The 27832-nt window shown below is 41.5% G+C and overlaps 4 protein-coding genes across 4 annotated transcripts in view; 2 read left to right on the top strand and 2 right to left on the bottom strand.

Annotated features, from left to right (window-relative positions):
- nell3 (NELL (neural EGFL like) family member 3) overlaps nucleotides 1-27832 on the bottom strand; it is a 217275-nt gene that overhangs the window by 81340 nt on the left and 108103 nt on the right. The window lies entirely within an intron of this gene.
- Nucleotides 1-27832, bottom strand: part of LOC140284746 (apolipoprotein D-like) — a 251193-nt gene that overhangs the window by 217110 nt on the left and 6251 nt on the right. The window lies entirely within an intron of this gene.
- anxa13 (annexin A13) lies at nucleotides 9186-15532 on the top strand. Its single transcript, XM_072378424.1, has 11 exons — nucleotides 9186-9329; nucleotides 10356-10431; nucleotides 10523-10617; nucleotides 10705-10875; nucleotides 10981-11014; nucleotides 12967-13046; nucleotides 13280-13348; nucleotides 13432-13533; nucleotides 13681-13756; nucleotides 13832-13944; nucleotides 14362-15532. Exons 1-11 carry the CDS (start codon nucleotides 9315-9317, stop codon nucleotides 14479-14481), a joined length of 951 nt encoding a protein of 316 aa, XP_072234525.1. The 5' UTR covers nucleotides 9186-9314; the 3' UTR covers nucleotides 14482-15532.
- On the top strand, nucleotides 17311-23854 carry LOC140284448 (uncharacterized). The gene is made up of 5 exons (XM_072378310.1): nucleotides 17311-17454; nucleotides 20569-20785; nucleotides 21012-21224; nucleotides 21320-21526; nucleotides 22910-23854. Exons 2-5 carry the CDS (start codon nucleotides 20578-20580, stop codon nucleotides 23287-23289), a joined length of 1008 nt encoding a protein of 335 aa, XP_072234411.1. The 5' UTR covers nucleotides 17311-17454; nucleotides 20569-20577; the 3' UTR covers nucleotides 23290-23854.

The following is a 27832-nucleotide window of genomic DNA, read 5'->3' as shown; positions in this document are numbered from 1 at the left end:
ATAAAATAAGGAAAAAAGGCGTGAAAACCATCAGTCTCAAGGACTGACTCCAACATAAGTCCCACTTGGGATTGCCTTTGAAACAACTCTCAGAACAAAACATTATATTTAGATGTTTGATGATAAATTAAGACAGCACTCTTTGCTATTTTCAAGAGTTTTTTTTTTTTTTTAATTTGAGGATGTTGAGGGCTGGACGGATATGGTCCAGGACAGCTTTTCAGTGTAACCTCCACAGATTCTTCATTCTTTTATTCCTGCTTTGTTGGTGTGATTTCCACAAAGAGAAAAATATCAACAATCAGCTGCTTCTGTCTTCATTATAGCTCGTATGTGTGTCCATGTACTTTTCCACAAGTTACCATGAATTCAACCCGCAAATGTTTGAGAGAAATAGGGTGGGTCCAGCATCCCTACAGATAAAATCCGAAGAGGTTTTTGGCTTCAAACCCTGAGATACAAGCACAAATTGGCTCAAAGATAGGGCTGGCTCGCGCTGGCTTAATGTGTAATTGCAAATAATCATTGTTTGAGTCGTGCCAAAGAAGCCACAAGGCAGACATTAGGTGTTTCATGGTGATGTTGATAAGTTACATAGGAATAAACAAGCTGCAAAGGACTGCAAAATACACAGAAGAGGGAAAAACAAAGCTTAAAAAGAAGAAGCAAGAAGAGAAAGTGGTTAGAAAATTAGTCCAATCAAGTGTGGATTTTTCTTGATGTTTGCTGCTCATCTGCATGTTATCTCCTGAGCCAGGAAGGCAAGCCAACCATGCAAGCAGCAACGAGGAGGGTTGTGACAGACTGTGGGCTGAACACTTTGTGTAACATGTCTTTGTTGAGCAGATCCAGCAGACAGTATGATAAAAGCAGAATTTATACAGTCAGTGGACATAAAAGGTATTGAGTAGGCAGACGGTGAGGCAAACATGTTCAAAACATTGCTATGACTAAAAACACTGGAGCAGATAAAAGAAGAGAAGGCTGAAATCTTTTCTTTAGGAGGCACAAGGGGATATATTTAGGACTAATATAGGATTCTAGCTGCTTTTACGATGGTGCAAATGTTTTCAGTTGGTGAAAGGTCTGGACTGCAGGCCGGTCAGTCTCTTCTACCATGAAGCCATGCTGTTGTAATAGATGTGGTTGAACACAGTCTTTCTGAAATGTTTGGGGCTTTCCCTGAAAACAATTAAGCTAATCAGTTGCAATAGATCCTTCCAGCTGAAGGATATCTCAGCTGAAACTCTATAAGCTGTCGTTGCGTGAAGCGTCTTATGTTACACAAACACTGCACCGCGTGAGCCTAACATGAGTTGCACAAACGTTTCGAACACGGGGAGGATTTTTATTGATGTGCTGCTGTTGTGACCTCTTAATGTGACAGACTTCAATAGTTCTGCTGACTCACCAGGACAGTTTCCATTCAGCACAGTTTTTCTGAAATCCATTAAAACCTCTTCTCTTCTCACTGTTAGCACAACAGAACTGATGAGTCACATCAAATCTTAAGTCTGTTTCACACGCTGAAGGAGAATGAAAACAGCTGAACAACTCGCTGTCAATCCAGGCTTTTATTATTCCAAATGAGACAAGCCTCCATTTGGCATCTGTTCAAACCTATGATTGATTGCACCAAATTATCATAAACCCAAAGGGCTAATAGGCAATTGATCTTGCTGGCAGACAAGATGAGGCCATTTCTGGCTTTTCTGTGATGTCTACTGAAACTTAAGATAATAGCTTTGGCCCCAAAATGATACACAGTATTTCTGGAGGGTAACTTTGTAAATAGTGGCAATAATTGTTGATATTTCTGTTGCTGAAACCCAGATGTCATTAGTCACTGGGCCCCTCCTACACAGCTGAGGTTAATTAGATATTTATGAGCATACTGCATCCGCACAGCCTATACATGTTCAAAGATAGCTGCTCCAGACACACACAGTCCTGCAGAAATCAGTTCCTGTGTAATTATCTCACTTTCTGATGGCAAGTATGTGAAATCCGTGTCTGTGACGGTCCTAGACTGTGACAGGAAGTTGTGAATTTCCTCAGCATAATGTGCAAAAGCTTGTTTTGCTTTGTGAAATGACGAGTCCTGCTTGGCTGCAGTTGCTGACTCGCACAGTTGTGATTAACTGCTGGGGCTCGATGACACCTGTCTCCTAATTAGGGGAGGCCGCCAGCACTGCAAAGAGGAAGCCACTTCTCTGAGAAATCCCCCTCTTGTTCCTGTCAGACCGACGACGCAGCCGTTTGGAAGATACCCACACACATTTTTGCTGTGAAAGTAGTGCTCTGGGCCTGTGTTGAGTCTGTTATGAGTGTTGTCTTGTCTCCCAGAATACCACCAATACTCCCACAATACCACCAATACTTAGCTCTTTAGCTCATATACAAATATTGTAGAGATGCAAGTGTTTACAGGGTTAATTAAGTATGTAAAAAAGCTGCGTAAATAAGTAATTACAATGTCTACCTCATGAAAGATTACATTCAGTGTACACATGCTCACAAGTTGGTTTTTTTTAGTGTACCAGGTGACAATGAGAGGGAACAAAACTCTCTTTCTCTGCTCTGCTGTCTGTCAGTTCACTTCCAGCCCCTTTCACTGGAACATGAAAATCATTCATAATGACAAGAAAACACATGCACAGTTTACTTTGTAAGATCAGCTCAGTTTTTGGCACAAACAAATCACCTCCAGGTTGACAATGCTGCCGCTCACAGTGCTTGTATCTACTCAGGTAAGGTTGAGGTGACAGGGGAGGGTAACTGGCTTCTGCTTATATGTGATACAGAGTCAGTAATCCTAAATTTGATCTTTTTAGATGATGAGCATGAGCATGACAGTAGCCCCTACACTGTTTACGCAAAAGGGTAGGACGCTCCGCGTGGAAAGAACAAAGGCAGGTCCACTCATGACGTAATAAGTGAAAACGTTTCACTCAAGTTGCCAAAACTGTCTCTCTGACTCTGTCATTGCTGTCTTTCACCAGAGACTGCTATAGAAACAGATGCAACACACAAAGCCCAAGGCCAGGCCGCTGGTGAGTCAGAGCCATACCGATGTGTGCATGAATGAAGTTAATTTAGTTTTTTTTTTTTTTGCTTGCTTTTGACGTCATCCGTCTTAATCACTCAATTACAGCAATTTTCAGAAGGTAAATGTGCTTTATCTTCACCGTTTCTGCCTCCAGGTAGCATGCGGGCAGATGATTGATGGCGACGAGGCGGCCTCTCTCGGGGACCGATGTGAGATCATTCACACGCAGTAGTCATTCATTCGCAGTCGTTTGTGCTGCAACATCTGAATCATACTGCCACTCTAATGGTGTATGCACATTACTGCTAAGAAAAGGAAAAATCATTAGTGTGAGATTAACTTCCTCATAAAAAGAAGGCAAAACAAAAATCAAATGAAAAAAATGGATAAGTGTGCTACAAGAATTATCTGAATACCCCTGAGAAAGCAACATAAATGTGGAACTGGTCGATCCAGGCCTCAGCCTTTGGTGCTGTGAGATAATTAATGCCTCTGTCAGCAGACTGCACAACACACCGCAGCCTGTTTAGCCAGCATTTGTTTACAGTTTGTCAAAATTGCACAGTTAATCGTTTTATATTCTGCTTAATTACAGGATCACTGCACTCTAATAACAGTGTCATGTTAAATAAGAAAAGGTGGAAAACAATTGTGTCTTCTTTTTTATTTTTTCTAAGAATTGGAGCCTGTAATATCAGCGATGCAACTCATTGAAGAAAATACATTAAAATGTGTTAAAGCTATGCTAATCCACAGAGCAAAATCCATTAGTTTCACATTAAAAGCTTTAAAATTGAGAAATCCAAATTTAGCTTTTCGTTTGGCCTGCATTCACTTGACATTGTAGTTTTGTTTTTTTACTCTTTTTATTTCTAAAAGCCACACTTCATTGAGCCCAGAGAGCATGATAGATCGATGGCCTGCATTATGGGATATAAATGCAGTTAATTTACCTACCAGTTGGGATACGTCCTCCTAACTTTATGCAGATACTACAGGTGTTCACAGAAATTCACAAGAAATAGAAAAAAATCCACTCGGGGCTCCATACAAAGAAATTGAAGCTCTACTCAAGTTGGGACACTGTAAGATGTGAAGAACACAGAAGTTGAGGATTTCTGAAACTCGTAAACCAACAATTAATTCACAATATAACCTAGAAAACATCTCAAATGTTAAAAGTGAGACATTTTCATTGATTTTTGACAAAAGACTGGAAAAATAGGTGTAACTTTACCTTTTAAACATATGCACGAGTTGAGAAAGACTCTCCATAAGATCCATTTAGAAATGTTCTGGTGCTCTTGATCATTGTAACATTAAATAATAAAAGCATAAATAAGATTAAATCATTTATTTTTAGTGTTGTGTTTAATCAAAAGATGTTTGTAGCTAACCAAGAGAAGAGATGGGATTAAATCAACATTGTAGAGGCACTGAATGAGTTATACCATCAGGCTGAGACGACTTAAAGTAATCACTGCCTCCTGGGCGATGCAGCCCCTCCACACTGTCCACCTCCACCCATGTGAACCTAAGGGAAGATGTGCACCAGAAGACTGTGTTTGCAGCCCTTAAAGGCAAAGTGAGTCACCCTGATAGTACAACTTATTGTGTGGGGGCTTCACAACAGCCCGAGCTTAATGGACAACTACAGCTCTCACAAAAAGGCTTTTTTTCTCTCATGGAGGAGACTGTCTGCATTGCAAAACAGATTTAGTGATTTCTTTTCTGGGAGTTAGATAGAGCTCTCTTTCACAATAGGCCATGAAATGATGTGTGCTTCAGCAAAGAGAAATTTAGCTTCAAATTATGCAGAAAGCTCAGTTTTAGTGTCAAGGGAGAAAAAGGGAAGACAGAAACATTTGATACTACCTACAGCTGGCAAAGTATGGATCAGGTGTACTGTTGCAGTTACGAGAACGATAACATATCTGAAAATAGTTTCAATGTAAAAACAGCCAGTGTCAAGTTACATAGAACCTAAAGATTCCACTTTAGTGTTTGCTTTGCATGGTTCTTGCCCAGTAATCATTTTAGATCTTGATACTGTAAACGCACACGTTTCTCCATCTTAGTGGTGATTCACCATTAGCATAAGGCCACAGACTGCAAATGGTTAACCTTAACACTTACATTAGATCTAACTAAAATCTAATTCTAACCATAAAACTAAACACTCTGTCCTTTAAACTTGTTGGACAGAGTGTTTGGTCCCCACAAAACACACTGGACCACGAGTATACTGTGCTTCCTGTTTTCTGACCATTTTTCCATATTTTTCAGTTCAAAGCTTTTATATATCTGGACTCAATATTCAAAGTCAAATTTATTTGTAGCATGTTTCGTGTACAAAACATTTCAAAGTGCTTTACATAAAATAAAAGCATTGCAGCGGGGAGCAGAAGAAGCATTAAAAATATGTAAAAAAATATAAAGTGAAAGAAATAAAATAATCAAAATGAATAAAAACAAGCAACAGTCTGGATAAGTTAAAAGATATCGTGCAGATTTCATGCATAGACACATGAGAAAAGAAATGTTTTTAACCTGGATTTAAAAATCTCTACATTTGGTGACAGTTTAATCTCCTCTGGCAGTTTGTTCCTCTTGTTTGCAGCATAACAGCTAAATGCTGCTTTTCCAGGTTTAGTCTGGACTCTGGACTGGACCAGCTGAGCTGAGTCCTTGGATCTAAGAGCTCTGCTGGGTTTATATTCTCTGAACAGATCAATGCCAGGTTTTAAAATCAGGGAAATAGAACCTCATATGAATAACAATATCTAACAGGGTCATTATTTATAGACAAAAAGTGCAGAAGCAGCGAGTAAAAAAAAACAGTCCACCACATGGTGCGTGTGGTACAGCAGCTGCACCGTGGCTCAGAGGACAGCGCCTCAGAGGGTCATTAAAACTGCCGGCTGCCCTCTCCCCACACTGGAGGAGCTGCAAGGTTCCTGCTGCCTCAACAAGGCAAAAAGCATCATAAAGGACATTTCTCACCCTGGACACCAACTCTTTGAACTGCTCCCATCAGCGAGACAATAAAGAATTATAAAAACAAAGACAAATGGACTAAAGAACCGTTTTTATCCCACTTCAGTTGCCACTCTTAACGCTGCCATCACATGACATTTTAATTTTTTTTTTAAAAACATGAAATCGGTGCAATAATGCTCGGATGTATGCTTGTCTGTCGGCGTACACGTTACAATGACAATAAAGATGACTGATTGATAGATAATCTAAAGTAATAGTATAAATTCGTTGTTTTACTTTTCTTTTTATAAGATTAATTGACAAAACTTAACAAAAATGACAGGCTGATTTTATCCTGAAAATCTCATTTAAACTGTAGTGAGTAAATATGACCACATGGTGGTGCTGTCGATCCGTGATGTGCACGAGTTTAAAAACACAGACATCCTGTTTTTATAAAGAAAAGTCTTTTTTCCCCTCCCAATTAAAAAGCTTCGTTATCAACTTGTTTGCAGATTACTTTTTTGGCATCTGCAGACAGCTGTCGAACATCAAAAAGGTACAAGCAGAAATTCTATTATTTCTCTAAGAGTGTAAATATCTATACTGCACAGATCTATGTGAGCAAGTGGTAAAATAGAAATGACAGACTACAGGAGAGAGGTAGAATATTACAAACGTGCAAAAGTTCTACACTCCAAGACAAAGAAATGCTTTGAATAAGTTTTATTTGTCATATTTTTCTACCGTCTACAGCACAGTGAGACTGCACAGTGCTGCCAGAGAGTGGAGCCCCAAACTAATTCCTGGGCACCACAAGGAGGAACAAAAGCCTTTACACAGCAGAGATTTTACCACAAGCGCAGGTAAACAATGTACTGTTCATTAGCCCACATTGTTGAGTGAAACAAAAGCCTTGTGTGCTCAGACATCCTCATGATCACTCAGGCACATTCTGTACAAACCTCTGCTGAAATTTCAATCAAATAAAGCCTTGTTTGAGGTCATAAATACAGAAAAAGAGCAAGTACGAAGCAAGTGTAACAACACTTTTTGTTTTAGTTAAGGAAAAAGCAGCAACAGAGTTAAACACATAGAAGGAAAATGTTTCTATCCTGCATCGTGACAACGTAAAGAATATACATGAAAAATTGCTCCAGCCACTAAATAGCACTTCCTTGGCAGAATTCAGTCTTCAGATTCAGCTATTGTTGTTGCCTCCTGCTGGCTTCTGAAAACCAAAATGTTTTTTGACCCGATTTGCATTCATCTTGTAGCAGCTGAAATACAATCCCCTTCTGTGATGATTACAGTAGGAGCTGGTCAGGATGTGTTTGAGGTCCAAACAGGAGTCTTGGTCCTGTGCCAGCATGACATTACAGCCTGGAGCCTCTGAATGCCGCCTTTGTTTCCTTCCCAGATCAGTGATAAAGGCTTTCGTGGGACCCCCTTCCTCCACCCGTAAATTGAAAAACATGACACCCCAAACTGTGGCAGCTTCAGACGACTAGTTCTCTCCAACTTCGGACTTCTCTAGTAATGTTAGCTTGGATAGAGAATAAAAACTGTTCTGTTTTCAGCTGCTGCAGCATGAACATGTGCAGCAGCAGGTTTCCACTTTGCGACTGGACTCACAGCCATCAAAGACTGAATGCAGGGAAGAGCCGGTGATCAGAATTAAATTTAACCTCACAGCTAAGAATTAACACACTTTTCCTGCTGTAACAAGTAAATAACTTTTGAAAAAAGATGCAGTCACGAGGGTGACCTGTTCATAAACAGCAGCTTTGGTGTTCCATTGCCATCAGACCGCAAAGCAATCATAAAACTGGACTCTTGTTGAGATAAGGAAGAACTAATTCCTCCAACCCATTTCGTTTTATTTAAACCTGTCCAAAGCTCAATAGATTATTGGATCTCATTGTAGGTCCTCAACAAAAGATGTTAAGTCCCTGCAAAATCACCAGTATTGGCTTGCTTCTTTGAAGGAAGATGGATTGTTTTGGAGCTCGAATCATCTAATTTATTAAGTAATATAGATACTATAACAGTGCCACAGTTAGCCACTAATGTGATTATCTGCTTTGCTGCTTGGCCTTTTGAAACTTGAAGATCAATTTAGCAGCCCAGTATAATGAAGAATGGCAGGAAAGCTGTCAGTGCTTGTGCCATAAAAGGCTCATTAGAAAACCAAATGGCAGGTTAAAAATCAGGGATCAGGTTAAAAGACATGCCTGGCACGGTCTTAAGTCGTCAGCCTTTTGCGTTTCTGCAGCTCATAAAATAGCACATGCAGGTGAGGTTGGATGATCTGCAGCTGGGTGGTGCACCTTTACTGTTCTGGAAGCATCCGACTGGAAAAAAAAGAAGTTTGTTTTTGGTTCATCAACATCTGAGATGTAGCAGCTGCTCCATCAGTTCATCCAGCTCTAAAAACCATGTAAATCATTTTGGGTGAGGATTTGATCTTTAAGAAAACAAAGCCCCTGAAAACAAATCTGGTCTATCTCTGTTTGGTTTAACTTGTGGCTACTCAAAGCAACTACAGCCAAACACATCTCTCTGAATGAACATGAAGCCAGCGATACAATACATGTAATAAACCCAAATGTATTTTTCGTGGGGTTACAGATGCTAAATGTTAGTTTTACTTGGTTCAACCTGCTGCAGGTTTCAGACTTTATTCACCAGGCGAAACCTGGAGGTTGAGGTGGTTTGGAGGAACAGAGAGGGACACAACCAAAAAAAGTCCACAAATAAATATTGTCAATCAAAATGTACCTGCGCTCGCCCTGGGCTACTGTGTGTAGTCAGGCAGGCTGCATGTCACATTAAAGGCATAGATCTATTCATTAATTATATGAAAGAGATAGATGTAAGTCAGACAAATTTAGTTTAAATTCAGATTATTCATTTTTTTAAAGTGTAATGCAGTGAGTATGCAGGCTGATGGGGTGCGACCTTTATAATCCCATTTGTAATCTTTACTTTGTTATATTTCTTTTTTTTTTTTTAAACAGTTGGTGAAACCATATACATTATAAAGAGTTATTTATATGTATTTGCGTGAAACAGCCGCGAGGCTTTGGCTAATCTTTTGATTCTTGTCTACGCTACGTTCGCGTGCGTCACCATTGCTGCAAACGGTCAACGGTCCGCGGTGACGTCACACCCCCGCTGCTACTCCTCCGGGCCTCACACTGATCGGGAGAGGACGAATATTCCCAAATCCACCAACAATTTCCACGATCGGATCCCCTGGTGCCGCCGAATAAACATCACAAACATGGGCAACTGTCAAGTAGGTGTCATTTTTTCTTCACCGTCTCCGAAAACACACGTTTTCTTCGTTTCTTCTACTTTTGAATTAAATCTCAACAGTAATCAGGTCGGTGTTTGCTCGAAGCAGGACACGTCTCAAGCTCAACTTCGCTGTTTATGTCACGATCCACACATTTGTCGGGATTTCCGGCGGGTTGTGTTGTTATGGAACTTATTCTCAGCCGATATTAATTTACTGTTTTTTAAATATATCGCTTAAGGTGTTTGCTGTGGCTGATATTATTGATTAAAGTATTGCGACCACGCTGAGTGACTAAGAGTTTTTGGTTCAGGTTCATAAGAAGTGGTGTTTCTTTAACTATCAAACGGTTAAATTTACACGCTGCAAATGACACCGTGTGACAGGCGCCGTGTCTGGGTTTGCGCAGACCAGAGGGCCACTCCTCTGCGGAATTCATCACAGCTCCGTTACACGGCTCACATGAATGAGTAGAGCTCTGTGTGTAGTTCAGCGGGAGGTTTTTCCATTAAGTCACCCATCTCTTATTGTTTTCACTGTAAATACAACAGTTTTTATGTCTCATGCCATCAGTTGTAGTTGTAAAATGTGAAAAAAAGATAGTTTAATGTTCAGAAAACGACAGACCAAACTGAAATGACTGCACAGAGTCGGGAGATCTGCTCAGATTAAAGCTCTCTGCACTGCATTCACCTTATTATGGGAAGGAAAAGTGAAACTAATCTTTGCAGCTTGTTTGTTGTACCCTTCACTACACAAAATGTCCTTTAAAAATGCCACATCAGACCTCTTTTTGGTCTCTGGACTGAACTTTGGTATCTGCTGGCATTCATGTGGCCCCCATGAAGTTTGTTTAAAGACTTTTGACCCTGAATTCTTCAACCAAAGCCTCATATCATCCCCTCCCCCATCCGCCAGTTGCTCCTACAGACTGCTATGAGTCCCCGGTTAAACAATAATTACCTTGATATCATAATGGTGTGTTGCATAACCCTTAATATGCCCAATCCTGCTTTCTTCCCGTAGCCCACGGTGTTTCCCTATGAGGACTTTGATGTGGTAGCAGACATCAAGGCCATCCGCAAAGCCTGCAAAGGGCTTGGTAGGTTGAAGATAGTATCAGTTATTCTCTTGAATTCTTGTTTTTCGTGAACTTGATGAAAGCGTTTTGCTTTGTTGCGTCTTCTTCTCAGGAACCGATGAGCAGGCCATCATTGACATCTTGGCAAATCGCAGCTCTGCTCAGCGTCAGGACATCAAACAGGCGTATTTCGACAAGTACGATGATGTGAGTGCCATTCACCGCCGTTCTTTATAAGAGAATCGCACTCCATGTCTGTTTCTGTAAGAATGAAACCTTATCTGTCTGCGGCAGGAGTTGGTGGATGTGTTGAAGAGTGAGCTGTCGGGGAACTTTGAGAAGGCCATCCTCGCCATGTTGGACCCGCCCGTCATCTACGCTGTGAAGGAGCTGAGGAAGGCCATGAAAGGAGCTGGGACGGATGAGGACGTGCTGGTGGAGATCCTCTGCACTGCCACCAACGCTGTAAGCTGCCACTGATACACTTTTAGCACGTTAGCATGCTATTACACCCCAGAGATCTGCTCCGTGTGATGGAGAAACATCTAACTTTCTTTTTACTGTCAACAGGACATTGCCATGTTCAAGGAATGCTACTTCCAGGGTAAGCCACCGAAAAGTAGTTCATTTTAACTTACAGACGATGAAATTAAGTTTTTAACCTCTCACCCACAAAGTTACCACATAACAGCGTTTCCTGTCACTGTATTGTGAACTCTTGAGGAAATTACTAAGGCTGATACAGCCCTATTTTTGTCACTAATACCACGTAATGACGGGTCACGCTTTGTTTAGTCAAGGCCCATCCTGCTGCAGCTTCCCCCTCACAGTGAAACCAGTGCTGATCGCTGATTATGTCCTTTAGGGTTCCAACGCTCTGAGGTTTTAGCGACTGAAATCTTCATTTAACCAAAGCAAACTCTTCTTATGCTCATTCTGAGATCGTATGTGGACAGAAGCTGTATTTATGTATTAGGAGTTTAAAGTTAAAGTAGACTTTACAGAGACTGGGACAAACATTTGAGACTGATTGGTATATTTGGGGACTTTTGGCACCGGCTACATGCTAATTAGCTGAACAAACTTAGCTAGCTCGTTGGTGTTCATTTCTCTCATTCTTTGTTAAAGTGAGTAATAGGGCTTGTTTGGTTTATTAGGTTGTTTTATGCTGATTTTATTAGCCTCTTGGCTGGTTATCTGCATTGTGCTGGGCATGGCACAAAGCTTAGCGTTTACAGTGTCATGAAATTTATGACTGCATTCATGATTTGAAAGTTTTGTAAGAACAACTGAAGATGGCAGTCTGTTGGCCAAGTTGTGGAGACATAGTTTTCCTCAGGTATACTTTATCTTATTATAAAGCATTAATAAAGCTTTGTTAATGCTTTATAATGTTGTACTGATCATTATTTACTCATTAATAAATAAAGAATTAATAATGTTCTATTTATTAACCGTGATTAAAGCCATTTATAACAACATCTGAGGGCTTTAAAGGGTATCTTGTTGACATAACTGCTCATCTTTTTTCACAATAATTATGATAGAAATGGTGTTTTGTGGCTCACAGCTAAGAAATCACTTTCTATTGGCGTGGTCTAAAGCTTTATGTATTTACCAAATTGTACCAATTTGCTCAAAAGATTCATTCATTCATTGAATTGTTCAGGGACTGACTTCACAGTGTCAGGAACCTGGGAGTCAGGACACAGGTGCAGGGTCAGTTTGGATTAAAAAGGGTTTATTATAAACACACAGAGCACAGCAAGGCAGGACGAGGATCTCCAAGCACAGCAAAGTAAAGGGCTGTGAAAGTCCTAAGCGCTCTCCTCAGTGTCTACGGCAGAAGACGAGCGCAGCTATGAAAGTAAATGAACAAATCTCTCCACACTGGGAGGAAAACAGAAAAGCTATGAACAGTTTAACCCAACAAAGACACGCTCTCCTAATGAGGCGGATTCAACAAAGGACGCACTCTTACAAAACAGAGGCTCTATGAAACTTTAACTATAACTTAAAGCTCTCCTTGAAAACAGAGGAACAAACAAGGCTATGAAACTTACCGTATAGAATAAATAAACTATGACTAAGAACAAGAAGAAATTACAAACAAGATGGCATTCATAAAGGGGATCGTGTGTGGTGACCTGAGCTTAAGCAGTATACAGACTTGGAGCACCTACACACACAGATTTGGGCCAGTGTACCTGTGCTGATTGAGAGGTGTAAGTTTTTTTTACCCACTTTATGTTCAGCCTGGAAATTGCTGTGGGTTAGTCCCTCCTTGACAGTGTTGGTGTACAGAAGCCAGTTCATTTTACAGTAAACTTTGGATAGTCATGTCTGACTTGCTTGCTGCTCAGATGTGCATCTGCATGCACTGAGCTGCGATTTCAGAAGGAAAGAGTGGCAAATGTAGGATGATTATTATCTTAAGAGTGGAATTTCAAACAGAATGACAAACTTCTACCTGCTGCCACAAGACTATCTCGTGGTAAAGTGTGAGATAGTGACATGAAAAATGAACTTGTGCTTTGCTTGGTTTCTATCCTACAGTGCATGAACGTGATCTGGAGGCAGATATCGAGGGAGATACGAGCGGGGATGTTAGAAACCTTCTCATGGCTCTTTTGCAGGTAAGTAGCCTTGAGTTTTCTACTCCACTCGTGTAACTGAATTCTTCCCATCTGTCCCTGCACTGAAATGGAGCTCACGCTCCCCGGGCCCAGTCCTGCCCTTTAAACACACACACACACACACACACATAAGCTGGCCACTGTCCAGACAGCCTCTCATCAGTAAAATGAGGTCAGATAAGGTTCCTCGAGTCAGACAGAAAGGCCTCACTGCAGAGATCGTCTTTTTCCAGGGCAACAGAGATGAAAGTTACGACGTGGACGAGGCTCTGGCTGAGCAGGATGCCACTGCCCTGTTTGAGGTAACCATTTCAGTTTTATTCATCTTAACGAATGACCCCACTGTGAACCCTGAGCAGCACTGATATTTGCTCATCTCGTGCAGGCTGGTGAGGGCTGCTTTGGGACAGATGAATCCACCTTCACCCACATCCTGGCTACTAGAAATTACCTGCAGCTCCAGGACACCTTCAAGATATATGAGCAGGTATTTGTGATCAGTTTACCCAGCATCTCATTTTTCAGTTAGCTGTGACTTTACCCATTGAACCGATGAACAAATCACTGACAGGTGCTTTTGAGTCAGATGTAGGGAAACTTTAGGGTACTGAGACTCGTTGCTTTCTCTGCGTAGCTTTCTGGAACTGAAATCCTGGACGCCATCGATAACGAAACGTCTGGAACACTGAAGAAATGCTACATTGCTCTCGGTGAGTAGGAAGTGGAAATATGAGTTGCATGAGTTGCACTGGAACCTACTGAAGACCTTTTCTTCCTCCCCGCAGTGAGAGTTGCTAAGAACCCTCAGCTCTACTTTGCCAGACGACTGAATAAAGCGATGAAAGGCGCAGGCACCGATGAGGACACTCTGATTCGCATCATCGTGTGCCGCTCAGAGGTAATTGTAGTAAAGATTAATGGGGGGAGCCAAGGATTAGACACATCTAGCATTGGAGGGGCCTTAACTGCACACTCTGCAGCACATTTACATGGACACAAGCCAAGATAAATAAGGCTTAACACCGTACTATACCACACTAAGGCCAAGGCTTCTTAATCTGTGCACCAGATATTATTTAAATGCAGTTAAAGAGGCATCTGTGAGTGTTTGCCATTAGTTTGAAGATCCAGTAAAGTAAAAAATACGTAATCAGAAGCCATCTAAGATCTTTGTAAAGACTGCCCAAAAGCTTTGATTTATGAAATAAAAACCACAAAATCTGATAGAAAATGTTTCATCCAGTCGACAATTCGACTTACATTTCCTGATATAACTGCATATAAAGAGCTTTTCTTTTTCCCTCCGTGCCAACAGTACGATTTGGAGACCATCAAAGACATGTACCTGGAGAAGTACGACGTGTCGCTGAAGGACGCCCTGCGGGACGAGTGCAGCGGCGATTTTAAACGTCTCCTGGTCGCCATCTGCCACTGAGAGCTGGAGAAGTTTCCTGTCTAACAAACTAACTAAAGTCGGCCTCTGTAGGACGTTATGTCGGGAGCAGGAGGGTGATGAAGTAACGGGATTATTTCCACGTCCAAAGTGAGCATCTGTGAATGTTCGTGCCTCTTTTTTTCCTATTTATTCACAGTCAGGACTGAATCTTTTACTGCCCATTTCTCTCGATTTTATGGCTCCAGTTGTTCTTACCAGAGTTTATTAGATGCTAAGTGTCTTTACTGTACAGAAGCACCAAGATTTCTGTGTTTCCAACGTAAACAGGAGCCAGCTGAAGTCACGCTAATGCAGTCACAGCGAGGGGAATGAGGCTGGATAGGATAACGTCATGATAAAGGAAAGCAGCATTTTAGCCTCGGCGTGTTCCCCCGCTGCGTGCACTCAAAGCTTTATTTTTCCACCTTTTTAGAAGAATTTTACTGTTAAATCAAATAATTCCCAGCAGCTTTTTCACCCTCCATGCCCCAAACAACGGTTATACTCCACTTCTATTATGACTAATTAAAATCACTCCATATGGCTTGAAAATGTGCTTTGAGATGAAGAAATTTGATCGTTTTGATGGACTATCAGCTGGAATCATGAAGGATGCGCCGTGTTATTACTGAGCTGTTTTATCTGCTGTTTGCTGAGAACAAATATATCTATTTACAGTTGTTTTTTTTTATCCTGTGCAACCAAAATAACTTGACAAATCCGAGTACACGTCACTTTGTTATAAACATGTTTTATATTCAATGACTAGCAAAGAAGAGAATTAATATATGTAGCGTTATAGAGTTGGCTGTATGTGAAAGGAAACCTGATAACAACTGTGTCCATGTTAGCTGAGCATTTAACATCTGGATAGCCTGATGTGCTGTTATTTGTGCGTCTCTTAATGGCAGCTTCGATTTGTCTTTAATTACCACTATTTCCCACAAGTTCAGCACATGAGATCATCACAACGTTGACGTCAGTTGTTTGCCTCTTTGTAGCCAAAGAATTTTAATCCAACTACTAATAAAGTCTACAGTAACACCTACAACTTCTGGTTTGATTTCATCTCTGATCATACCCACATATGACGGACAGTTGAATGAAGCTCTTGTGGAGACTGTTTCCTACCACAGAGCAGGTTAATAGCGTTTCCATGACTACCTTATAAAACATAGCAGCTGTCAACTGCATATCAATCCGATGCTCGCTTTCTGTGGCGGGACACGCCCCCTACAAATCCATTTTTGCTGCTTTCAGGTGCACTAAAATACTCAAATTTCAACTTAAATGTTGAAGTAGGAGAACGATGACAAATAAGTGGGGGGGCTGATAAATCAACAGAATATATATTGTAGAGACTCGCAGCAGAAATAGTTAATTGTAGGTAAGTCGAATTATCCATGTGGATACCTCGTCTATCTATCACTGCACACCCATTCCTCACTCTCTTGTTCTATCACACTTTTTTTTTTTTTACCGCAAATAGCAAACAAATGGTCTCTAGACGGAGGTCATTGTGTATTCAAACCAAATACTTTATGATATTTGCTATATTTTGTTCACAAAATTGAAACAAGGATGTTACCGCTGCTAAAACCAGAGGAACAAATACCTAAATTCTTGATCCACTAATTTCTTTATTTGCTTCCAAGAGGCCAGACTTTCTTATGATCTTTTAAAGTGGTGTTGAGCAATAGTTCTCCAGGCTTTCTGAAGGTCTTTGGACATTTGTTGCTTTTTACCTAATTTTCAGTCAGGTTTTGGTACCTGGTTTGTTGCTTTGAGATCCAAAGTGTTGTGTCAACATATTACAGACTTTTAGAAGTTTTGGGACCAAAACATGCCAAAGACAGACGTGGAATAGTACTTTTCCCCCAGCAAGGTGATTCTCAAAGAACTAGGAGCTGAAAACCTATTTTTTCTCACATAACACAGAAAGTATTGGAGAAAATGGACAAAAGGAGGATAAAAGAAGCAGATGAACAGTATCTGAAAGTGGCGAGCTTAAGAAAGAGGAAAATATCCAGCAAAGACCTGACACAGGACCTGAGAGATGCATCTGGACCTTCAGCTGATCCATCTACTGTTGGACCAAGCCTCATCAGAAATGGTCTCCATGGAAGGGTGGCTGTCAAGAAGCCATTCTTAAGGAAGGGAAACAGGGAGAAAAGGCTGAGCTATGCCAAATGACACAAGAAGTGGACTGAAAATCAGTGGCAACAGGTCTTATGGAGGGATGAATCCTCCCCAGAGCCCGGTCCTCAACATTATTGAAGCAGTGTGGGATCATCTGACAGAGAACGGAACAAAAGGCAGCCGACATCCAAAGAAGAGCTTTGGGATGTCCTTCAAGAAGCCTGGAGAACTATTCCTGAAGACTCCTTAAAGAAATGACAGAAAGCTCAGAGGGTCTCAGAGGGTTCAGGCTGTGTTGGAGAATAAAGGTGAACATAAATAAAATGTTGTCTTTCAAGCCTGTTAGAATTGTACAAACTCTGTTTTTGCCTTATGTACAAACATAAACGTGAATACAGTGTATGTTTCCCATTTTCTTGGCAATATGTAAAGAAATGAGGGGGAGCTCAAGACTTCTACACGATGTTGCAAGTTGCTCAGTGGCTCAGTTTTTCTTCCCTACAGCCTTAACATAGCTTTTTTCGATTCTTCCTGTACCGTTTGTGATCATGCTTCAGGATGAATCTATGACCCATGCCATGGAGACAGTAGAGAACTTTATCTTTATCTTTACGGTGTGCCTCGGCTTTCCGACTTTCTGTGGCGCGCCTGAAGGCTGCGCCGCGTGGCCCCGCCCCTCTCAGACATGCCTGCTGTGGTCTGGCATTTTTCTGCTCGTCTCTGTTTATACTCTGGATAAGCGGGGCGTTTCACACGCACTGAGATCTCAGCTCACAGCGGGACAAGCACGGGAACGTCAGAAACCCCACTTACAACCTCTGGACTCACTTGGAGGTACGTTGTCACGTGTGTTTCACTGGCTTTGTTAGTCCTTTTCCCATTTTTTGCTGGTAATTAGTCATTAGCATCCATCTTGGCTGTAGCTAATTAAAACCACATCAGGAAAAGATGCTTAGCCCTTTGTAGCCTTCGTGTCAATATACCTTTTATATGTTTTATGAGGTCTATAATGCTAAATATTCCCATTTGAAATAATGTATCACTCACTGCAGTGTTGCTGTAAAAATAAAAAAGGTAAAGATAACAGGCCTGCAGACTTAAATGTGGTCATATTACCTTGTAAAATATATATTTATGCCGTCTTTAAACCCTGGCAGGTCATTTCCGTGACAGTAACAGGCATTTTTAGTGTTTTTTAAAAAAAAATTTTTTGTCAGATTAATAACTGCAGTACTTCCTTATGTTTGGGTGCTGATGCATGCTTACGTTAAACTGAAAAATCAGTTGTCATATTAAAACTTTTCACCTTTATAAACTGAAGTGAAACAGTGATGTTCTTTAGTCTGTTTCCAGTCTGATATGCAGAACCCAAGTTATCAAGCACCTAAACGCACCACGTCTCTGCAGACTACAGCCAAAAGACAAACATTGATAACTGAAACCTGACTCATAACGATCTTATGCATGGATTCATGGCCTGAAGGGCTGCTGTCAAGCACTGACACATGAGTTCATTTGTCACTTTATTCAGTGAAGATTACATGAGATTAATCCCCACAAAGAGGACTCTTAAACCTGTGGAAAAAAACAGATTTTTCATCGAGAATATTCAACTGCATGAGCTCAAGGATCTAGAAAGTCCCGATGGTGAATTTCTCAATCATATCACATTAATAACCATTTTTTTGTCTACATCTCGTTTTTTTTTTATGTAAACCCTTTTTGCCCTCCATGTTTTTTGTTTTTAAACTCATAATTTAGTGATACTAAATCATCATTTCTTGATATTTTATTTTGTAACTTGACTTTTCCTTGTTCCCATCAGAGTTTGTCAGCTTTCAACATGAAGTGGAGCACACACTTCAGGCTCTTGTAAATTGCCAGGTGTTGCAGTCGTTGATTATTGATCCCATAAAACCTGTTCAGCTGCAGAAACGGCAGTTTGCGAGGAAGTCGAGCAACACTTCAAACATCACCCGAAGCCAGTGAGCACTCAGTTTGTGATCCAAGTACAGATCGAGGGATTTGTTCTGCCGAAAACAGCCGCATACTGACACATTTCTGACACATGCCTGACATCTTTTGGCCACTATCACGAATGATGAAAGGGAATCTCTCCTGAATGACACCTACAGTAGATGTTCAAAGCAAATGATGAACACAGGAGGACAAAGTGCAGACGGTAAAGTGTTTAGAGAGACGAAAAGCACGACAACAGAAAACTCCAAAGCTATATTTATAAAGAAGCATAGTTTCCTGTTCATGCATCATTCACTATGCTCGAGTAAATATTTAAAACCATGATATCTGTAACTTGTGTGGCTCTGCATTGGTAAATGATAGCGATGCTAACTACAGCTGTTAAACCAAGTGGATGCATTCTTTGTTGCCCATTAGTCATCGATCATGAGCTTGATGACGTCACGGAAAGTCATTCCTCAGCCCAGTTAATGGATTATTATGAAGATTAGAATTATTCGATGTGTGGTTCTTATATTTATATGGGTGCGAGATATTACACGCATTAACTAGTCCTTTTAAAGGACTAGAACTTAAACTTAAAAGTGTTTTCTTCTCTACAACAACATGCAGCATGTATTCATGTTGAAACAGCGCAGCTTTGAAAAGGAGCATGTAAACATTCATTCATTTCACCAAAAGAAAGAAAAGAAAAACTCATTCACCGTCATGATTGCTACATGGAGACGGGGACCCCGGAGAACCCACTTATGTTACTTATGTTAGCTTTATTTGATCTTATTTGTCTATTTGATTTGATTTTATTTTATCTAGTACTTTCCCCCTTGTTCCATAACTGTTGCACAGCAGTTTCCCTCCGGATAAATAAAGCCTCTTGAATCTTGAATCTTCATCTTGAGTTAGGGAGGCTGATGAAAACCGCATTGAAACTAAAGTTATGAGCTCCATTCAGAAGCTGAAGGAGTAGAAAGTTGTTAGAAAAATATCATGAGGTCATACTATAAGGAAAGAAGTGCTGTGTGCAAGAATGTTTGAGGTTGTTGGAAGACTAATTAGCGACAGGAGTCTGTCATGACCTTATGTGGCTAATGCCTCAGCAGGAGAAAGCATAACCATGTGTGGTTAATGTTTTTGTAGCAGAAAGCAGAAATAGCAGAAGTATCATCGTAGAACTCAGACAACCCGGCGTCAGCTTTGGGATACTTTGTGCTGACTTGTCATCTTGCTGCAAGATTAAACCTTTGTGCTAACCGATTCCAGCAACTCTGAGCCTCATTGGGAGAATTTTTTTAACAAAAGTACAGATATTTGTGTCAAAATTAACCAGAAAAATAAGCACAGATACCTGGAAATCCCACTTAGGCGCAGTAACAAAGTACATGTGCTTTATTACCCCCAACCGCTGCCACTCTGTCAACACATTAGAGCTTCAGACTCTTACGGAGATGATTGACTTGGAACCAAAACATTGTTGATACGCTGGACAAAAAGGTGGAGGACGGCTCCAGATAGCTGTGACTTAACTGGAGATGCGACACTGAGGTTGTCTACGTGAAGGGACTGAGCAGACTGTTGTTCTTAATGAAGCTTAGGTTCTTCAATGTGTTCACCAAGATGCTGCATATCCTCTGTAAGTCTGTTGTGAAGGGAGCAATCTGCCGTGCTGTTGCCATCTGTTGGAGCAGCAGCATCAGAGCCAGTGACTCAAACAAACTGTACAAACTGAAGAAGAGGGCTGGCTCTGTGCTTGGGACTGCTCTGGAGCTGAGTGTACAAACAATAATGCAACTAAACATGATGGACAACACTGCACACCCTCCATATAAACACAGTGATCAAGCCACAAGGTGTATTCAGTCAGAGGCTTCTTCAGCTGCACTGCAACAGACGGCCATCCGTGCCAGCAGCAGTAACTATGCTAGTAATAAGGGGTGTTATTGAATTCAGTTCTGTGTATTCCATGTCCAGGTGTGGAGGATGTCATCAGTGTGGCAGCAGGAGCCGTCAGGTTATTCCCCCTGTGTGGAGATCGACTCCAGCTCAGTGAGGACCAAAGACCGCCTCGGCTCCCCGTCTTGGCTGAAGCAGGAGCACGACGACCTCCGCATCATGAAGTGGGAGAATTTCCAAACAGGAGCCGCGGCAGATGCCGTTCAGGACAACACGCCCAGCAGTGCCATGTCTGGTGAGAGCTGCTCGGGCCGCATGTGCTGCGCAAAGGAACAAGAAGGAGCTGTTAATAGTTTCTGTGGTTTCAGTCTGTAAGCTTTTAAAGAGCACGCATGGTCCTAATTCAGATGGAGCGCCTGCATTAATTTGAGTCAAAAGTTTAATTGTGAGAGGCCTCTTCCTCTTTCCTGTCACCAATCAGTCATTTGTTGTTTGTCCCACTTGATGAAACTTGTTTCCAGCTGCCTCACATGTCGAGAGCCTGCCTCCGAGGGTGCTGCTGACCATCACCAAGCTGCAGTGCATGCTGGAGAGCAAGCAGGAGCGCATCGCCGCACTGGAGAGACAGGTGGAGGACCTGATGCAGGACCGCAAGTTCCTGCGCAGCCAGATTGAAAACCTCACAAGCACTCGCTCCATGGCAGCGTTTGCTTCACCCAGTCCGATAACTGATGGTCAGTGACTGAAGTGAGCGTGCACAGAATGCCGAAACGTACCCGATGTTGTTGTTTATGTCAGTCGTATGCTTTGTTTTATTGACCATTTGCAGCTCCTAAAACGACCAAGGTGCAGCATTCAGAAAACAAATCTCGAAAGAGAGAAAGGGCTTCTTCTAGTTCCTCCGCAAGCAGCAACAGCGCTTCTGAGGCGTCCGACTCTTCGGAAGTGTCAGCGGCCTCAAGTGAGCACAGGCGGAAGAAACACCATAAGGACAAGAAAAGATCCAAGAAAGGGAAGGACTACAGCAGGAAGAGAGGTAATCAGACATTAGGAACTCCTAAACCAGGATTTATCGTTCCATCAGTACCAGCTTGATGACAGATGCCTGAAATCACATCACATCATGTGGTGGTTGAGGAGTTTGGGGAATTTAAGATAAACGAAAAGCAGCTAAAGAGAAGCAGACTTAGACGGGATCGGGATATACAAAACACTGTCGGTCAGGACAGAGAAGGCAGGACTGTTTAATGGAGGAATCAGGTGCTTCTACAGGTTTGTTTCTGGATAACGATGTCTGCGTGTCGTTTTATTTCCAGAACTCACACCAAAAGGTCTGACGGTGCTTAAATCCGCTGTAGGGAGTAAATAAGCTGCTCAGTCCCAGAGAATCCACGTGCAACTTTTGGTCATTTATTCTGATGGACTGTTGATTGGCCAACAGGGAAACCGAGCCAATAAAACTGTAATTAAGGGGAATAATCTTGTGCTCTTAAGAGGTTCCATAAATCATCTAAAGTTGCATCTAATGATGGCATCAATTGATGGCAGCAGTTTGTCGTCCACTCAGCGGCTTGGAGCCGAGGTGTAACATTCCCAGCCATCACTGCATCACATCACCAGTGAATTTATGCGTCTACTTCAGACAAGAATTTACCGAGTGGAAAACTGTCCACACGAGGGAGCATTTGCAACTTCTCAACACTCACTCACTCATCATGACATGACTTTTGGCTGCCACCTCCGCTGTTTTGATTGGATAACCTCTTGTTCTACACTTGTGCCCTGAAGGTTCAGTCTTCAGTGGTACCATGGGCAGGACTGGTGGTTGCAGCAGTAGCTCTAATAGTTGCAAAGAAGTAGGAGTAGCAGCTGCAGTAACAGTTCAGATGTCACAATACCCTGTAGAGGAGTAGTAGGAGCTGCAGTAGTTACATGGTTGTGGTGGCTGTATAATTAACACCAATTCTGGCATTACTAGTTTTAAAAGGAACTACAAGAGTTGGTGGAAGAGGTTTCAGAATTTGAAGGAATGGAAGTGATACTTTTCTTAGCCACAAGCTTGAGGCATCGAGGAAAATTAACTTATGACCAATCAGCTGCTGTTCCCTTCACTGTAGTCTCAAAAGTTAACCTGAAGAAAGAGCCCTTTGCACACAGAGTTTTTGGCTTGTTTGACGTGCTCAAACTAATTTAAGATGAACTGAGATGAAGTGAAAAGCTGTTTTAAGCTAAATTAAAGAGGAGAGCGGGCCATCAGATCACAGTTTTAAAGCCAGTATATGTGGTGGTATGGGAGTGCACTGGTGTACGTAGCATGGATAACTTACTGCTGAGGAGGCCTGATTAAAGCTGAGCAAGATGATATCAAGATAATGCATTTAATTGAATTTGCTTATGTCCTGTTCTTGCTTTCTAACAGCCACCGGTGTCCAGTACGTCATACATCGCTACAAACAAGTCTTATCTGCCTTCATCAAGAAGAAAAGCATGAGTGAAGCCTTCCGTCATCTCGGAATCGACCGAAACACCATCGCCAACACGGCTTCAATCGCCGAGCTCCACCTGGCCGGCAAAGACATGGTGCCTTTAGTGGGCTTGTTTCGCCAAGGGGAAGAGACTCTGGTCAGCTACGCCCAAAGGTGCACGTTGGTCATCGACAGTGATGTTGAGCTCTCCAGAAAAATAGACCAGATGAAAGCCAACGGCGAGCTTCTGCCCATCTCAGGGAAAAGGTCGAGACTGTTGCATTCTCACCTGCAGCCACTGGGGGGAGCTGCAGAAAGCATTTTAATAGGTTAACGTTGATTTAATTGCACTGAGAGGAGGTGGAACCTGTTGCCTTTGATAAAAATGATTTATTTGGTTTTCTCTCAGTTGAAGCTGCTGGATTTTAAAGTTTTATGTCGTGTTTTGTTAAAACAGGCTTTATGTCTCAAAGGGAGCAGATGATTTAGTCTACAGTATTTTAGTATTCTCTATACATGTTGAGGATGTATATTTACTTCTGAATTGCTATAAAAAGTTGTTTGTGGCTGCTTTTACTGGTGGAAAGAACTTTTAAAATGTGTGTAGTAATAGAAATACCCACAAGATGGCAGTGCTCACATGTTACGATTACATCACTTCTCTTGTCATTTATTTCAAAATGGTGGATTGACAGTGTCCTTTTTCCAGAACTTGACTTATAAGATTTTTTAGAGGTGTTTACACTCTTTCTTAAAATTATTTTCATCCTTTTGTGAATCATATGTTTGGATTTAACAAATGTGTGTAAATGTCCTTCAACCAGGAAACTGTGACAGGATACATGATGTTTAATAAGTCACAACCACTTGAAATGACTTCAAAGTAAACATTGATCACCACATCTGTCCTCTGTAAGCTGAAATGTGATTGATAACAAATGCTGTGCAGGCCAGTACAGGTGTACAGTGTGTTAGAGGGATATTTTTAGTGCCTTGAGGAGTAGGCAGCACCAGTTGTGTGGACAGCTTGGTGAGACATCCTTGGCTGATGGTAAGTGTCAGTACAAAGTGTTGCCATTGCCTTTCCTGCTATTTGCTTTTCACACAGAGTGACAAATTACTTGTGCAAAGCCATTATGGGGGCTACACCCGTGCTGTTTATCTTTGCACAGGACTCTGTCACTGTCACTTTGATTTGCAAGCTGGCTATCTGCTTATCTTTCACTCTCAAAGCCCAATCAGTCCACGCCTCCTCCGCAAGCCCCCACTCTCCTCTGTTATGAACTCATTAAGTCATTTCTCATTACAAATCAATCTCTCTGTTTCTCTTCGCCTTTTTTTTCTTTGTCCGATCTTTTCACTGAAAGCTGGTCAAGAGGTTGGAAACATTTCATGCCAATGGAGGCGACTGTGACAGGTCGAAAGTTCCTGCCAGCGCGTTCACAGCCGGAGGGGACAGGTGCATGCTGGTTAGCTCAGCGGCGCGAGTTGGAAAATGGAGGGTATATCTCATCCATTTCCCACCTCCTGAGGCATGCTAATGCCACTTCTACTTTTCTTGTCCGCACTACGAAATTTGACGGGGGCACAGGAAGAAACATAGTGAGATGGATCGTTTTTGCATGGAGCCCCATTTGGTCAGCATGTCTGTAAAAAAGGCTAAAAGTGTAGCTGCAAATACTCTGGTGTGGGAATGGTGAATTTGGTGCTAATGACACAGGGTGATGGAGCTTGGAGCTGATGGAGACTATGATGTGGGCCTAATCGAGCCTGAAGCATTCTTCCCTCCTCCCCAGCCCACTTGTGAGGCCAGCTGAGACTCCATTTTGTGCCTTTTCTGGCTGCAGGTGCCACGTCACTGCTGAGTCTCTCAGTGCCCGATTGGTACAAAATTAAGCCCCGTCCTTCTCCCTGTTGCTCTTGACCTTGGGAAAAAAAAGGAGCATCTGGAGGTTCTCACATAAAGTAGCTTGTAATAACCACCAGTGTCTCAATATGTCTAAACTGGTGAATTCAAATGTACTGAGGTTGGTTTTTTTTTTACAGTATCAGGGCGTATACCTGCTGTATGATACATGTAGCAGACATTATGCAAAGGATTATAAGATTTGTTATGGACCACAATAGCCCAAACTGGTTAAAATTAGGTTTCAGAAGCTAATTAGAGAGAGATTATTGTTTGATATTGGCTAACAATGCTCTGCTTGTGTTGGGGCTTATTGATGAAAAAGGGTATTAACACGATATTTTATGCTTTTTAATTTGCTTTCTTGTTCTTTCACCACTTTTATTTTGACTTGTTTCCAATTTTAAAGCACAAGACATTACTTCTTTATAGATGTGTTTAAACATTGTTGTTCCTCTGTAACCAGACATTACCCGATACAACTCACGCTGGCTCATACTGCAAATATGAAATACGATCAGCAGCAAGTTAGCACAAAGTCAGCAAAAGAACTTGGATTTTTTTATGTGTTTTCTGTGTAAACCTTCGCCCTTCTTTGTAAAATAAACTAATTTCAGGAGTACCATCAGTGTAGCTTAAATAGTAAAACATTTGAATCTGAGATGGAGCAGAACTGGGAAATGGTGTTAAATATTATGAGTTAATAGAGCACGAATAGCTCAAATGTGTAAAGTTATTATGTAATTCTTAATATAGGCTCCCCGGTCTGTTTTCTGGCAACATAATTTTCAATTTTAACAGTCATTTATTAATACCGATAGCAAACTTAATTAGGAGTTTAGAAACTAGTAGTTAAATCTCCATTCATCCCTCATAATGACTTAAAATGTATTTTTTGATAGTTCCTTCTCTTTGTGTGGAGTGAAGATGGACGTTTCAGAATGCAGAAAAAACTTTATTTATTTCCATTTAACAATAGGCGTTAAAATGGCAAGGCTCGCTGTCTCCTTCTGTCCTCAGTCTTTGTGCAAAGCTGTACTGGAGCTCAGACTCTTAGTATAGTACAGCAGAAAGATAAAATAAAAGACAGTGAGCTTTAAAGTGGCTGGTTGGTGTCTTTTATATCCTTTGGCCAAGCTAGCCATTTCTGTGTGGAAAAGCAATGCTGTTGGTAGTTTTATAAGTACAGGCACAGCTATCCTTTGTTCCCTTGCCTTCAGACATAGCTTGGCCAGCCGTTTCCCATAGTTTCCTTTCTTTATGAAAAGCTAAACTGGAGCCAGAATAAACTTAGGTTTAGCATTTTTTCTCGTTTAATTGGAAACATTACAGATACACAATGTCTTAACGGTGAGGTTTAGAGGTGGTGGCCTTTTAGCTAAGTTAGCTGTAAACCTGTGTCTTTGAGAAAAGTTTTAGAAAAGTTAGTGGAAATATGTTCATCTGCTCCAAAGTTAGTAAAGAAGTCTTGCTGGTTTACTTTAAGAAATCCAGCCCTTGAGACGCTCGTGTGTGCGTTTTATTAACTGTAGACAGAACCACTTGAGATGTTTTCTTTCTTAAAAATGACATAATTGGCTACAAGCTCCAGCTTCATATTAACTATAAATCATGTGTATGAGAGGGCATTTAATCACATCAGGTGACTCTAATCTGTCAGTGTTGCTTTTGAGCTGTTGTAGTAGTAGCCTACCAAGTAAAAAAACAAAATCTGATATGTTTCCCTGAAGCTACAGTGCTAAATTTTTTAAGTCAGTGCTTTAACTGCATGCCAGCAGTCACCAGAGTTACTCAGCTCTGTGTTTAAAGCCACATCCTTCAGCAGCAGTTACTCAGACTTTAAATTCAAAATGAAGGTCAGTTTGGGTGTTAACATGAATTCACTCGTTTGCCCTTGCTCTCCCATTAATGAAATCTTAAAATAACCTGCTATCTGCTGAAAAAGTGGGTCAGAGCCCCATTGTTACACAGATTCAGTACACCAGCATCAAGTAGTGCATTGTGGGTATCTACCCCTTTGGTAGAACTGAGGTGGGGGCTGGATTTTGCGCATCAGCGGATGTCTATTCTTGTCCTTTTTCTGCAGCGACGTGACATGCGGGTGGAGCAGTCAAAAACTGTCTTTGTCAACGTGCAGTCGTAGATATTGTATCCCAGCTATGTGTAATCATTACTACATGACACCGCTGGATGACAGCAGGGTAGCATCAGCGTGACTCAACATCGAACTGGTTGTGGTAGGAGGCACTAGAGGACAATGTTTCAGTTCACACTGCTGTGTTGCTGACATAATACAGTTTGTAACATCTATTAGTCTCATTATTAAATTAATTTCAAGACGTGGGTGTGTGTGTCTAAGAAACCTTAAATAACAATTACGCCATTGATGAGAATTTACTTTGCAACTCAGGAATGGTTAACAAAAAAAAAAAAAACAGAGATGCTAGTCTAAAACTACACAACCTCCCCACGATGACAGTATTTCTGCCAGCACTGCTCGATCAACAAGTCTAGAGGTATGGCTGGTGTTCCCTCCATCTGGCTGCCACTGATAAGAACTTACTAGGGGCTGTTGGATAATAGTCTTGCAAGCACAAAGGGGGGGTGCATAATTTATTCTGTGGGAATCCAGCAAGCAGGACCCCATAAAGCAAGCCTCATCTCCTCCTTGTGACCGTATTTGGGCAAAAACGGCCCCCTCAATATAACCAGTGGGGGAATGGAGGGGGGGGGTGGGTGGGACATCATGTTGCCAAACACTTGATTTGCTATGAGTGTGATTTAACTCCTGCAGAAACAAGATGGCTGCATTCAGTCACAATATATGACTAACAGCATGTTTACAGTAAAACAATTCAATCCTATATCTTGAATGCTTCACTACAAATGACCTTTTTCTGTCTGCAGCCTGAAATAGTTAATGCTGGTATGGCCTTTATTTTAAGGGTCAAAGGGTTTTTGCCCCCCCCGG

The sequence above is a fragment of the Leuresthes tenuis genome, unplaced genomic scaffold, assembly GCF_036924035.1.
Source record: "Leuresthes tenuis unplaced genomic scaffold, fLeuTen1.0.hap1 SCAF_24, whole genome shotgun sequence".
Lineage (NCBI taxonomy): Eukaryota > Metazoa > Chordata > Actinopteri > Atheriniformes > Atherinopsidae > Leuresthes > Leuresthes tenuis.
This window is presented reverse-complemented; position numbering and strand designations above follow the sequence as displayed.